Source organism: Hyperoodon ampullatus, assembly GCF_949752795.1.
Source record: "Hyperoodon ampullatus genome assembly, chromosome: 1".
In the NCBI taxonomy this organism is placed as follows: Eukaryota; Metazoa; Chordata; class Mammalia; order Artiodactyla; family Ziphiidae; genus Hyperoodon; species Hyperoodon ampullatus.
Window position 1 is genome coordinate 204,421,639 of NC_136914.1, and position 14,419 is coordinate 204,436,057.

The 14,419-nt window shown below is 44.1% G+C and overlaps 1 protein-coding gene across 1 annotated transcript in view; it reads left to right on the forward strand.

Moving 5' to 3' along the window:
* Positions 1 to 10,209: 10,209 nt before the first annotated feature.
* CFAP58 (cilia and flagella associated protein 58) overlaps positions 10,210 to 14,419 on the forward strand; it is a gene marked incomplete at both ends in the record, with an annotated part of 121,292 nt that continues 117,082 nt past the window's right edge. The window contains one exon of the mRNA XM_079712002.1: positions 10,210 to 10,245. Within this exon, the coding sequence (XP_079568128.1) occupies positions 10,210 to 10,245 (36 nt within the window). The remainder of the gene's footprint in view (positions 10,246 to 14,419) is intronic.

The following is a 14,419-nucleotide window of genomic DNA, read 5'->3' on the forward strand; positions in this document are numbered from 1 at the left end:
AGCCAGGAAGTTGGGAACTCTGGGAAGGGGTCTGGGATGCTATTAGAGGTCAGGTGGCAGACTAGCTGCAGCCCCAAGAGAAAGTTCTGCGCGGCGTGGGATCTCCTCCACCAATAGGCCTGAAAGAGGAAGCGGCGGGGGCTTTAATCGGCCCCAGCAACCTCATAGCTTCACTACGTTAAACCGAGAAAAAACAGGCTTCACACCTACTCCCTCCTTCCAGGAAGGGCAGGAAGGAGGGAAGGGAGCGAAGGAGCAGGACGACTCGGCCACTCTTTCAGCTCTAGCACTCTGCTCGCAAGGTCGAAAGTAACGGATCTTCGGGGCGGTAGAAACAGCAACTTGGTCCCGCTTCCGGCACCGCGGCTCGGTGCGCGCGGAGGAGGAGCTGCCAGCCGCCCGGGGCTGCAACGAAGCGCCCACTGGGGTCTCCGCGGCCCGGGAGAGGCCCGAGCGGAGAGGCTGGGACGCAAGACCCCGCGCGGCGCGAGGAGGGAGAGGACAGCAACCGCGCTTTTGCTCGGGCGCCGTAACCGGGTTCCCCAAGTCAGCCCAGACCTGGGAGGGCCGGGCGGGCACCCCGCTCCAATCCTCCTCCATCTCCGGCGCAGCTCCGCCTGGTCCCTCTTCTTCCTTCCAGCCCTCGAGATGCCCGGGGAGGACGCAGAGCCTCGCGGCCGCGGGCCCGATACTTACGTTCAGCTTTGGTCCCCGCTCTCCGCCTCCGGAGAGACCGCGCGAGCCCCGGCTGCGCTCGCGGGTCCCGGGAGCCCCGAATCCGCTGTCTGGCGGCGGCTGCGGCTGAGCGTCCTGCCTGGTAATTAGAGGGACGTTGACGGCGATACCCTGGCCGGCTCCCGCCTTCTGGCCCCCATCAACAGGCTCTAAAGGGCTTCAGACTTACTCATTTCCTGGATATCAAAGAAACTTTTCCCCCTTATAAGAACAAAACACCCGCCTCTACTCCCGGCCGCGGAGGCTCCTTAAGGTGGACCATGAGGGTTAGGAGGGGCTGGACCCAGGGTCCGCCGCGGAGGTCTGCCCATCGACCACCCCTGAAACTCCAGAGGGGACAGCAGAACTGGAGGGTGATCGGGCGAGACGGAATCTGGCTAGTGGAGTAATCTGGGGCGAATGAACAGGGAGTCGGGGGAAGGCGCCCTTAAAAGTCGTTCTGGGCCGGCGGAAAGGAAGGGGTTAAGTTCCAGCACGCCTACAAGCGTTTTCCGCGGCGCGTTTTACAAGCTGTGGAGTTCCAGGGGCCACCTATTTTGTCCTCTGGAGGGAAATATAAATCGAGACACAACGCTGGCCCTTTTCTCTTTTGCCGCTTGAGTGGAGTAAAATAACTCACCAAATGCTATGATAAATGAATGCATCGTTGTCTTTTCCTGAGTAACCAGGCACAAAGGAGAGTCATGACTAAATGCTTTTATCTGTAGAGGGCGCTTTACTGTCTGAAGCCTGTTTACAGTTGGGATGTTAGACCCCTGTTTTAGACCCGAGGAACAGGCCAGGAGGGACAGCAGCACCCTGGTCATACGTGATGGGTTATGAAATCCATAACCTATTATCTTCTCTTTGTGACCTGCCCAAATTCCACAGCCAGTAAAAGTGGCTGGGAAGGGCTTGAATAAATCCTACGTAAGTGGCTTTGCAGGAATCAAACGGCATTGAGGGTACATTGGGGGAAATTATGAGAACACACTGTCCGAATGATTATCACCATTGCCACTGCTGTTTGGGTTTAGATCACCTTCTTCCTCTCCTTGGCAAGCCAGCCAAATAGCTTTAACAGTCGCCTGGAAGACATTAGGCTGAGTCTGAAAGATAAACAGGCAATGAGAACAAGTTCTAAAAATAGACCCCCTGGCCCTTGGCCCAGGTTACTCTTGTTTTCAAGCTTCTGCTGCTGTGCACAGCTTTTTCCTTATATCAGGGGCAGTTATGGCAGAGTTCTGGGGGCTGATGGGGAGGGGTGGGGAATAGGGTGATCGGGGCAAACATTCTTGAAAGGGCGATGTATTTCCAAAACGTCTGCTAGTTGGATAGGTGGGGTATTCACCCACCTACCCCAAAGCAGGTGGGGGAAATTCCTGGGAGGTGGGGACCCTGGACTGAGCACCACTAGCATGCCTTGTACTCCTTGGGGTAAGAAGTCAGGGTTATGCATGGTGGAATGCCAAGGTTTGTGCTTGAATGCCCTCTGGGATTGTCCTGTGTGCAAAGTTGTTTCAGCATTTTCTAACTGGCTGTGTATATTTGCTTATACAAACAACATCTATTACTTTTGTTTTTCTTTCAAACCTGGTGATTTCACTCTCTGAGACCTCATGGTCAGCTTCAGCTCCACTCTGTTCTCAGCACAAGGTCCACTGTCCTAACCAGGCCCATGGCCATTCATGAACTGGCCCCTACTTATCTCATCAAGCGCGTATCTCGTTCCATTTTCCACACCAAACTTCTTGTAGTTCTTGGAACTTGTGCTTCTCAGAATGTGATATGAGGTTTGTTTTCCCCCCTTGGATGTTCATATGGGCTCTATCTTCTGCCTGCAACCTTCACCCCACCTCTTCGTCCAACCTGTCACCCCTGATGCACACACATTTTCTTTGCCTGGCTAATGTGTGCCCAGTCTTAAGGTCTCCGAATAGGTGATTTCTCCTCTAGGAAGTCTTCCTTGAACCCGCACTCCTGATTTAGACACCCCCCCACCCCCCACCCCTGCCATATAGTTTCCATAGCACCCTGTGCTTATTCTAGAAAGGGTTTTTAAAAGACAGGAAAGTACAAAGATTCAACTTCTGGGAACATGAAGGGAATTCAGGGAACCTCTGCTGAACCCAGAAATGCTGAAAAAAAAATCAACAATTGAAAGAAAGAAAGGGGGATAGCTAGGTGTGAGACAGGAAGAAGGAACGCAAAGACAAATAGGGGTATTTGACATGAATATAAACAGAAATGGCTGAGGACTGGGGTTGGTACCCACTCAAGCCGTGTGTTCTAGAAAAGCAGAGATCTGGACTTGAGACCCCTGCCTAAAGCTGACACCCTGGGAAGGATCTTAGGAGTGCCACAGCAAGGAAGTTTGTGGTGTGTCTGGGGGCTCTGAATGAATTAAAAAACGTGTGCTATAGAAGCTGAAACCACGAGTCTGCCTCTGTCATGCTTAGGTGTGAGGTCCCAGTCTATATTACCCATGTGTCCAGGGAATCCTGAAGTCAAGAAAGAATATAAAAGCTGGTTCCAAAGTGAGGAATCCCCTCAGTCCTGTCAGAAGCAAATGCAAAACACAGTTGTTTTTTCTGATCTCTAACAGATAAAACAACTTCCATTGGAGATGAGTTTATAATAAGAATTATAAACCCAACTAGGAAATGAACCACATGCGGGACTGGATCAGTAATAAACAGAAGATTAGCCCCTTAAGAACTTGAGGCAGTAGAACAATTTGAAAAAGACTGTAAAATAGTTACCTTCAACATAATTGCCGAGACAGAATGATAGAACATAGCACTATGAAAAAACAGGCAAATTTGAAAAAGTACAAATACAATATGTAGAAATAAAAAGTTTAGTCATTTACATTTAAAAAACCCTCAGTGGGTGGAATTCTTCTTTTTCTTAAGTCAGTAGTAATATATCAGTCAAAAATACAATAAAAATAACTCATTAAAAAGGGGAAAATAAAGTAACACATTAATCTCATTTATGAATACTGTTTTAGCAATCCTAAATAAAATATTGACAGAATCACAGTAGCACATCAGAAGAATATTACATCACAAATAGATCAAAAAAGAAAAACTGAAATATCATCACCATAGATCTGAAAAGCTATTAGAAAAAATTCATCATACAAATATAGATAAACACTTCTGTAGTATGATAAAAGTGAAGAGTGAAATTCAGTTCCAAAGCCAATATCATGCTTAATGGGAAAATATTAGAAGGCTTCATGTTAAAATTAGTGCAAGATAAGAATGTCCTCTTTTACCCCCACCCCCCTTCTTTTCAGATTTATCAATTAGGAATGTGTTAGGTTGCAAGGAATAGAATACCTGACTATAATTTTATGTGTGTCTAAGCCTACAAGAAATTAAACAAATAGGACTTTATTTTCCTCAGCGGAGAAGTCTGTATATAGGCTGCTTTAGTTCAACGCCTTCATAGTTTCAGGGCTGGTCAAAGGTTATGCACATTTACTCTTTTGCTATTTATGGCAAAATTGTCCTCCAGAGAAGTTTCACCAATTTAGACTCTCATAAATGCATGAGAATGCTTATTTCACATCCTTTTCTGCATTGGCTATTTCCTAACTTTAATTAGTTTGCTTCTTTTATAGGTGAAAAAAGATATCTCAATGTCTTGATGTGCATTTCTTTAATTATCAGTACAAATGAGGCTGAACAGAACATTATTACTGACCATTTTTATTTATTTGTGAATAATCAGTAATAACTTCACCTATTTTTCTGTTGGCTTCATGTGTGTGTGTGTGTGTGTGTGTGTGTGTGTGTGTGTGTGAGAAAGTAAATGGAATTTTTTTTCATGATCTTTGGTGCTAGACATGACTTCAGATTCCACAGTGAAAGGTGACTTGTGACCAACACCAGACCAACTGCAGGACAGCCTCACACTGTACTTCACAGTCAGGAATGTTGGAAACAAAAAAACCAAACAAACATGGGGACAGATTTCCTGTTCACCCCAGCTGTGGTTATCCCAGTATATGGAATAAAATACATGGCAATAGGAGAGACAGGAAGCCAATGCTAGTCATGAAGGGTCTGATGGATGGAAAAAAAGAGCATTTTCCTTGATTTGGTCAATCCCTCACCATCCTGAATTCACCTTTGCATGCAATTTAGAGAGATAATAACAAGTTGGCTTATGGGTTTTTTTCTTTGGAACAGGCTGCTTTGCTGAGACCTCAAAGGTGTCCATTTTACAGGATGGATGATTTGCATTTGGCTATTTCTTTCCTCCAGGGTTGTGTTGGGAAACATCCTCCCACCCCTTCTTGGAATGTTGGTGACAGCAGGGCCTTTGGAGACTTTTTACCAACAAAAATGAAACCCACAGAAGTTAGGTCACATACTCAAGTTCACATTATTGGTTAGTGACAGCATAATAATAGTTAAAACCTATACTACGTGTTAGGTATTGCTCTAAGCACTTTACATATGACAATTTGTTTAATTCTCATAATAACTCCATGTAATAGGGTCATTAGCATTCCCATTTAACAGGTAAAGAAACTGAGGCCCAGAGAGGTGAAGTAACTTGCCCAAGGTCACACAGCTAATAAGTGGCAGAGTCAGGATTTGAACCAGGAACTTTGGCTCCAGAATCTTGCCTTCAACTACTATGCTATGTTGAAGTAAATCCCCTTCAAATATACAAATACATTGAATTTCCCCAAGAATGAGATTATAATAGTTAGAACATTTTTCAAACTTTTTAAAAAATACATTCTACCCCAGAACCCAATATACTCTCACATACAAAGTACATTGTAAGTGAAAGACAGTTTCCTTAGAAATAATCCTTATGCTTACTACATGTGATAGACTTTGGCGTATTCCCTCTTCTTTTTCTCTTTGCATCTCTTATCCTTTTTTGAAAAAAAAACGCAGGCCGCAACTTACTCATGAGTCATGATCCACAATTTGAAAAATATTCTTTAAACTACTCTTCTAGTTCACATCTCTGTTATGAAAGCTGTTAGTGGTTTGTACTTGCTAAGTTTCCATCCACACACACTACTTGGAGAGTGGGAAAGCCTGTTAGATAATTCCTATCAAGCTTATTTCTGCTCAGGAGATATTCATTTCTCTCCTTGTACTTAATGTCTAATGATGGTACACAGGGGCTTTAAGATTTATCACTATGCCATTACCTTAGGAAAATCTTCATTCCCTCATTTGTTCATTCACTCATTCATTCATTCAATATATGAGCACCATATGCCAGGCATTGTGCTAAATCAGGAGTTGGCAACTCTGGCTGGCCGGCCAACTCCAGAGCGCCACCTGTTTCTGTAAATAAGGTTTTCTTGGATCACAACCAAGCCCATTCATTTATGTGGCTGCTTTTGTGCTTATGGCAGAGTAAAATAGCTGCTACAGAGACTGTGTGGCCTGTGAAGCCCAAAATGTTTCTTAATCTGGTCCTTTATAGAAATAGTTTTCAGATTACGGTGCTAGATTCTAAAATACAATGGTATTTTAGGCTGGTCTCTACCATCCTGGATGTTTGAATTGTCCTGTTTATCTTAAACTGGGTTTCAAGCTTGTTTGGGGCGGGCTTGGAGGGGGAGGCTTCGAGGCTTTTTGCCTCCTTTGCATTGCCTCAGAGAACATCTGTTCACAGCAGATGCTCAGCAGACAATTTTTGTTATTGAAAATAACAAATTATAACAAAAATAACTTTTTTGTTATTCGGTAGATCTGGCAGCAGATATGGAAATAAAGCGACCTATCTGCAGGGTAGAAAAGAGTTTATTCCTTTAAGATAGCAAAGAGTTTCACTTTACAGATGCTTATCTTCGCTGTTATGAGAAGCAAATCGTAATTTTTATTGAGTACCTACTGTGCATGCAACCCTGTGGGTAAAACATAAAAAGACTTGGTTCTTTGGCACTTGCATCAAAGATGGAAAGAGAAATGAGATACATGCATTTTATAGTAATACTTAATACTTCTGTTTGAGGACCTAGTGTATACTTGGAGATGATTTCATTTAACTACCTTAGAATCTTAAATGTTTGTGTTCTAATAGCTTTTAGCTAATCACTAATCACTCCCAAGAGTAATTGCTGTGTGCCTGAGTGCATAAACTAATTGTATTTTTCCTTCCTTCCTCCCTCCCTCTTTTCCTTCCTTCCTTCTTTCTTTCCATTTTCCTTCCTCCCTTCCTTTACCAAACTTCCTGTTTGGAGTGTCTCTTATGGTTCAGCACCATAGATGTATTAAAGAAAAGAGTGGTCTTTCCAGTCTAGTGGGGGAGACATAGAAATAAACACATGATTATAATACAGTACATTGATAGAGGGATGCTCAGATTGTTTAGTAATACAGAGAAGGTGTGCCAAACAGGGGGAGGCTTCCTGGAGGAGGTGACATTGAGTTGAGTCTTAAAAAAGCTCACTGGACAAAGGAGATATAGGGTATTCCAGACAAGGCACCAGCATATGTAAAGACTAGAGGTATTTGACAATATGGTGTTTTCAGCAGATAGTATTCAATAGAAACAAGAGCATTGGCCTGTCATCCAAAGGATTTGTGCTTTGATTTTTTTTTTTTTTTTTTGCCTACAATTCCCTCTCTTAACATGATTATTTAAAATTCTATTTATTCACTTATTTCTTCACTCATTTATTTAGTCAATTTATTTGTTTGTTTGTTTATTTGTAGTAGGAACAGGTTGTGTGGATCTATTCAGTCTTTTTAACCAAGCTAACCGGTTAGCTGGTTGGTTTGTAGGACGTCAAACTGCAACCTTGGCCTGGCCTCTTGGGCAAGAAGCACCCACTGAATAAGCTAGCCTATCCAGTCATATCTAGAAGGAATCTGACCAACCGGGAGAGGTGCAGTTGCTGTTAAGCCAATAAAATTCAAGGCAGTTAAGATGACTGGGTTGTGACACTGTCTCCTTCTAGTAAGATTGATCGCCTGCAGTGGCAGATTGCCCACTGCTTCCACCTCATGCCTGACCTTTCAATCTTCCTAATAAATCTGCCCGAGCTTCGTTGCCTCCTCTGGTATCAAGAGGGGAATTTGTATGGAGACTCTTTGGGAATCGATGTCAAATGCTCAGCAAATGTTCTGTTAAGTTAGGTCTGCAGCAGGCTGGAAAAGGAGCTGATTAAAGGAATAAAATATGGCCCAAACAGTTTTGGAGAGCACTAGGCAGCTGGGACTTTGTTCTGTCATTTAAGGTGAGCATGGGGTCGGCTGATAAATGATAACAATTTTCTGCAACACGTGGTCTTTTAATCTTCCAACAGCCTGGAGGAGAAGTGTTAGCTATGATGACTGGAGCGGTTTTTCCCATGTTGTTTTGGGGTCCCAAATGCAGTGTTTAGATTTCATGGATACTAAATCCAGTGATATCACAATGCCTATGCAAACAGGATCTGTGTTTGTTCTATTTTGTCTTTGGTTTTTTTTTTTTTTTTGCGGGGTGGGCGTGGTGGGGATAAAGAGTGCAAACTCTCTGCTTAAACAAATACTGTGAATTTGTTAGGAGGATGCAAAATATCTGGCAGAACCCAAGAGGGCAGGTGTTACTGGACCGGCTCAGGGACTGCAACCAGAATGTGAAGAGGCATCAACAACAAAGGGAGCCCCTCCCCCAACCCTCCCTTCCTCTCGTGAGCCTGTGGATTCCCCTTCTTATTCATTTATTCGACTCCCCCCAAATTGCTTCTAGAACCTCTCTGATCCATTAGAGGAGTAGGTTTCTTTTAGGGCACAGTTGTTTTGCACTGCAGGCTGGAATTTCCATGTAGAGCCACATGTCAGCATTTCTGCTTTTCTGGAGTTTCACTTCACAGCCTCACTGGATGCTATTGAAGAGGTGAGCACTGTGTACAGAAAATGCTGTTTTTATGACTGAGTCACAGCACATAGCTTATAAGTCCTAAGGAAGCTAAAAAAGAGGCACTTATATCCAGGTTTAAACCAGGAGCTTTGCATATGTATTACAGATCATGATCATATATTAAAGTTATCTGGCAGAATGAATGGGTGTGTCCTTGGCTCTCCCTGGTCCTTGAGTTTGTAGCTACTTCTCTGTCATTCTTCCAAAGGCTCCACCATTCACCCAGACCCTCATATCAACACCAGTGTCCACTGGTCCCTGATAGGGACCCCACCCTCCCTGTAGCAGGATCTTTGCATTCTTGCCTTGGTTTCCGCCCAGTGCTGTTTCCCACACTTGAGATTCCTTCTCTTTTCTTCCATGTATCTAACTCATATATCATTTAAGGTCAAGTTCAAGACCCTCGTCTACCATGTACCTTTCCCTTCTAATACCATCCTTCACAGGTCTTCCTTATTTCAGAACTCGTTCAGTAGTCACTCACTTAATAGTTATGTACTGTAGAGGAGTGACGACCATTTGTATTAGTTTGCTGGGGCTGCCATAATAAAGAACCATAGACTGAGTGGCTTAAACAACAGACCTTTATTTGCTTACAGCTCTGGAGGCTGGACATCCCAGAGCAAGGTGTCGGAGAGTTTGGTTTCTCCTCTCCGCTTGGCTTGCAGATGGCCTTCTTCTCACTGTGTCTTTCATCTGTGTGCCCACATCTCTGGTATCTCTTTGTGTGTCCAAATTTCCTTTTCTTGTAAGAACAGGAGTTAGATTTGGATTAGGGCCCACCCTAATGGCCTCATTTGTACTTATTCACCTCTTTAAAGGCCTTATTTCCAAACACAGTCACATTCTGAGGTACTGAGGGTTAGGGCTTCAACATAAGAATTTTAGGAGGACCCAGTTCAGCCTGTAACACCAGTGGAGACAGGGCTGAACTAGAGAAAAAGTGATCCTTGTTCTCTTGTTGTTTGGCAGCCTGGTAGAAAAGATGAAACTGAGCAGGACCCTATGGGGCCCTCCTGGGTAAAAAAGTCTTTCCTGTCTCCTGTTTCTTATTTGTAGGAAAAAGCCTTCAGCCTTCCTTGAGTTCCAAAGGGCAGATTCAAACAGTTACTAAGTAGGGGATGGAGGGAATGCAGAAACGAAGAAGAAACAATAATGTATATACCAACAAAAGATGTACATAACAATGTATCTCTGAGTTCTTCTATATGAACTAGGGCCTCCACCCAGGTGGAGGCTGGTAACTTCTGGCTGAACATAAGCAGGAGGAACCCAGACTGGCTGGAACCTGAAGGCTGATGACTGAGATTCCAGGAACACCACCTTTGTTACCTCACCACCAACCAATCAGAAGACGGTCACACCCTGTAGCCCACGCCCCAGATTTTGCCTATACTTTTCCTCCCTTCCCCCCCCACCCTTTTGAGCATGAGCTGGCGGTTCTCCTTGCTGGACCCTTGCAATAAACCTTTCTCTACTCCAAACTCCGACGTTTCAGTTTGTTTGGCTTCACTGTGCATTGGGCACACAAACTTGGGTTCGACAACAAGGACAGATATGAAACCACCATTTCCATGAATACATAATTAATTACCATGTGGGATGATCCAAGAAGCAGAATTCGTTGTACTTGAAAAGGTAGTCTGGTGTTGGGGGCAGGTCAGGAAGGTCCCCTGAGGAAGTGAGATCTGAAGGGTGGATGGATGGGAGTTAGTCAGGTGAAGAGGGAGGGTCGAGTATTCCAGATCAGCCTTTGTGAATGCCAAGCAGCAGGGAAGAACATGACATATACAAGGAATTGAAAGAAGCCATTGTGGCAAGGAGTGAGTGGTGGAAGAAGGCACCAGAAGGCTAACGGGGCCAGATTACACAAGATATTATGTCTTGACATCCTCATGTCAGTGCTCAGGCATCCTGCCTTGGACTGTTTAAAATTTTTTGTGTGTGTGGAGGACGGGTGGCAAGTATCTTTTGCTTCCCTTTATGATCCTTTTGACTCATAGGGGAGAGCCTTTAGACTCTGATGCCAAAAGGTCACCTTCTCTGTACCACCAGGGCAGAATCAAATCTTGGAGACAGAGTTTTGGGTGAAGTAGAAAAAGATAGCTATATTACTTTGCCAGGCAAGGGGAGACACAGCGGGTTCCTGCCTGGAAAAACTATATGTCCCAACTCAGGAGGATTTGATGAGGAATTTTATGACAATACTTCCCAAGGGTGGGGTTGCTGACAAGATTAGGGTGTGTGCAGGGTCTCAGGTGGTCGGGTCTCCTAATCTTGATGAGCTTCTCTGGTGCCTTTAATCTTGCCTCAGGTGGTTTCTTGGCTGCTCCTCCCTTGATTAGCAACTGTTCAAATCTGCCCTTTGGAACTCAGGGAAGGTCATGAAGGCTAGAGTCTTGCCTACTAGAAATGGGAGACAAAAAGACCTCTGTGCCCGGGAGCCCCACAGGGCCCTGATCGGTTTCAAATCCTTTATAGTCTCCACTGCGTGCAGGAGAGGGCTGGGCATATAGTAGGTGCTCAGTAAATAAATTAAGTGGGTGTAATGAGAAATGAGATTGATAGAAGCACTCTTATTTGTCGAAATAGGGGCTGACCCAATCTGGAGAGTGTTTCTCCCAAAGGCTCTAGAAGGTGAGGACTTTTGGTAGTATGATGCCACCTAGTGCTCCTTTTTATTACAACAATGAAGGGGAGCAGGGTGATGAGTAGTCTTCTTCCATAATCTGGAAAACAGGAAATGAAGCATTTCTTACATCAGCATAAACTAATTTGTCCAGGCGCCCATCCTCTCATTCACTCATCCAGCCTTGTTGATGTCCACATGCATCTCTTTCCTGTGAGTCGAACATGTCACGTTCCCTTCTACCTCCAATGGTTCCCTGATTTCCCATGTTCCGTCTTTCTGTCCCCACATCATAAGTAATATGCTCAGGAATCAGTCTAGATTCCCTGAGCCACCCGTAGTGTTTGCTGTCAAGAGGGCCTGTTGTAAATGATACTATCACATCATGTTAGAATTAATTGTAGATTTTCCTTTCTCTCTTTTCCCCAAAGCCAGATTGTGAATGCAAAGGGGAGTGACTCTGCTTTAGTCACCTTTGTGGTTCCTGTGGCCAACCTTGTGCCTGCTAAAGTGTTTTCTGGACTGAATTGCTGTCACCCTGGCAGTCATCTACTTGTGAAACGTCCCTTAGGAAATGGGGAGACACATAGCCCCACAATTGACACCAGTAGAAGATATGCGTGGCCAGGGCCCTCTAGGTCTTTCTTTATGGCCATGTACCTTCAGGAGTGTTATGGAGTCTCTCTGGATCATGGTGGTCCCACAAGCTGGTCCCAGTGTATAATCAAATTTTCTGTAAACACACAAAGCAGCCTGAGTCGTGTTTCCTGCTCCATCTTCACCTCGTTTCTATTAGCTTGGCTTAAAGTATGGTTCAACCTGCCTCTCCAGCTTCATCTGCCATCTCTTTCACCATTTTCCTGCACATTATGCCTCAGTCATATTTTTGTTCTGTTTGTCCACCAGATATACAGTCTCTGTTCATGAATGAGATATTGTACAAATGTTAATTTTCCCCAAATTAATTCATAAATTCAGTGAAGTTCCAATTAATATTTCTCATGAGGAACTTGAAAAGCATTCTGAAAATTATATGGGATAATAAAGATTTATGAAGAGCCAATGCAATTTTGACAGCACAGGGATGAGAGTTCTGCCCTTTAACCATGATGACTGGCTACAAAACCATAGTAATAAAACCCTGTGGAACGGGCACAGGACTAAACCAGAGAGCTCAGAACAGATCCATCTATATTTGGGAACAGAGATGTTGAAAAATGGGCTCACTCCGTTGAGAAAAATAAAATTGGATCCTTACCTCACACCACATACAAAGGTGAACTCCAGAAGGATTACAGAACCAATTGTGAAAATGTACAATTATTAAGCTAACAGAAGAAAATGATAGAGAATACATTTTTGACCTTGGGGTTGAGAGGAACTTATTAAATTATACTAAAAAAGCATAAAAAGATGAAGGGCTATAAAATTAAAGATTATTGTTCTACAAAGGACATCACAAGCAACATGTCCAGTCTTTGAAAGCAGATTAATATCTAGACTTTACAAAGACCTTTTGCAAACCAAAAAGAAAAAGAGCAATAGAGAAATAGACAAAGGCTATAAATAGACAATTCACAGAAGGGGACCCCAAGTGTCTTATGAATGTATGAAGAAATGCTCAATTTCACTCATAGTCAGAGAAATGCAAATTAAAACAAAAATGTGTTGACACGACTTCCATGATATTGACAGAAATTTAAAAATTGGCTAATCAGATGAGTCAGTATTTGTAAGGCACTGAGAATAGTATCTGGCACTTAGTAAACACTACATGACTGTTTATGAATACATAAACTACCACATGCTGGCAAGGATGGGAATGGGGGACAGAAACCCTTATACTACATGCTGGAGTGTGGTGTAGTGCAGCAGTTCTGGTGTGCCATCTAGCAGTACTTGGTGAAGTCAAGTACCCAGGGCTTCCACCAGGCTACGAGGTAACTTTATGCCATGGGAAAATACTGTCCACCACAGTATGAATTTGAAGAATGCATACCCTCTGGATAGTCACAGCCTGTAGGTTCATGGTTTGACTAAGGAACAAAGCTTTTGTGGGAACGAAAGGACATGTCTTCCTCCAGCAGGGCACATGACATGGGCAAGGGGGTAGGGTCTGTTTTACTGCCCCCACTGGCCCTCTGGCTGGATGTCATTGTGCAGGACAAGTTGAATTTGATGCCCTGCGCATCCCCTATGGTTTTAACAATTTCACTCATAGGCATATATTTCAGAGGAGTTTGTACACAGGTCCATGAAGGACCACTGCCAAGGATGACCATGGCTGCATTGTTTGTGGTATTGGAGAGGTGGAGTCAGCCTTGGTATCCAGCACTTGGAGGCTGGAAGTAAAAGGTGTGGATGTCCAACATGGAAAGCTATGCAGCAATAATTAGCTGGGATTACTGGGATTACAACTGAAACAGGGGTAGAGCCTTAAAAACAATGTTGAGTGAAAACAGTAGAAAACAGATGATCCCTAAAGTCCAATACCATAATTACAATTTTAAAAAATGAACTTATGGAAAATGCTATATACATTTTTCAAAAATATATACCCAAGCACAGTGGCATGAATTCCTATGGGGGCTGAGGATGAGGCATGGGAGTAGGGGTGAGGAAAATGAGAAAAAAGAATACGAGAGGCGTCTTTTAAGAGTTTAATTACTCCAACTCTGCACCTGAAGTCTAAACGGGGTGGAGGAGGAGGGAGAGGGAGAAGGAAAGGGAGGAGAAAGGGTCTTTAGACATGACCCCCAGATACAGGCAGATTTTCACGATGTGGCTCCACATACGTTTTTCCAGGGTACCTCGACCTCTGCGCCCTATTTTCCTCACCACTAGTGACTGAACCCTTTGGGGGCAGGGTCTGTGTTTTCTCTACCTTAGTTTTCCCCGTGTCCTGCACACAGTAGCTGCGTCGTAAGGGTTGGAATTCACTCGAACTGGGATTATTTGTTGTTCCCGTGACCGAGTCACTTTGTGACAGAGGGCAGAGGGAGGCTGCCAGTCTTTCCTTCATCCAGAACCCTCTGAGCCACATCTCCTTCTAAGCTTCAGTCCTTGGTTCCCCGTTATCTGCTTCCGGGTCGTGCCTTGCATCTCCTTTCTCGGGTGTTTCTAATTTCTGCGCATACCCTGGGACTCCTCCCGGAGGCCCAGAGGCACCGCCCCTCATCTCCC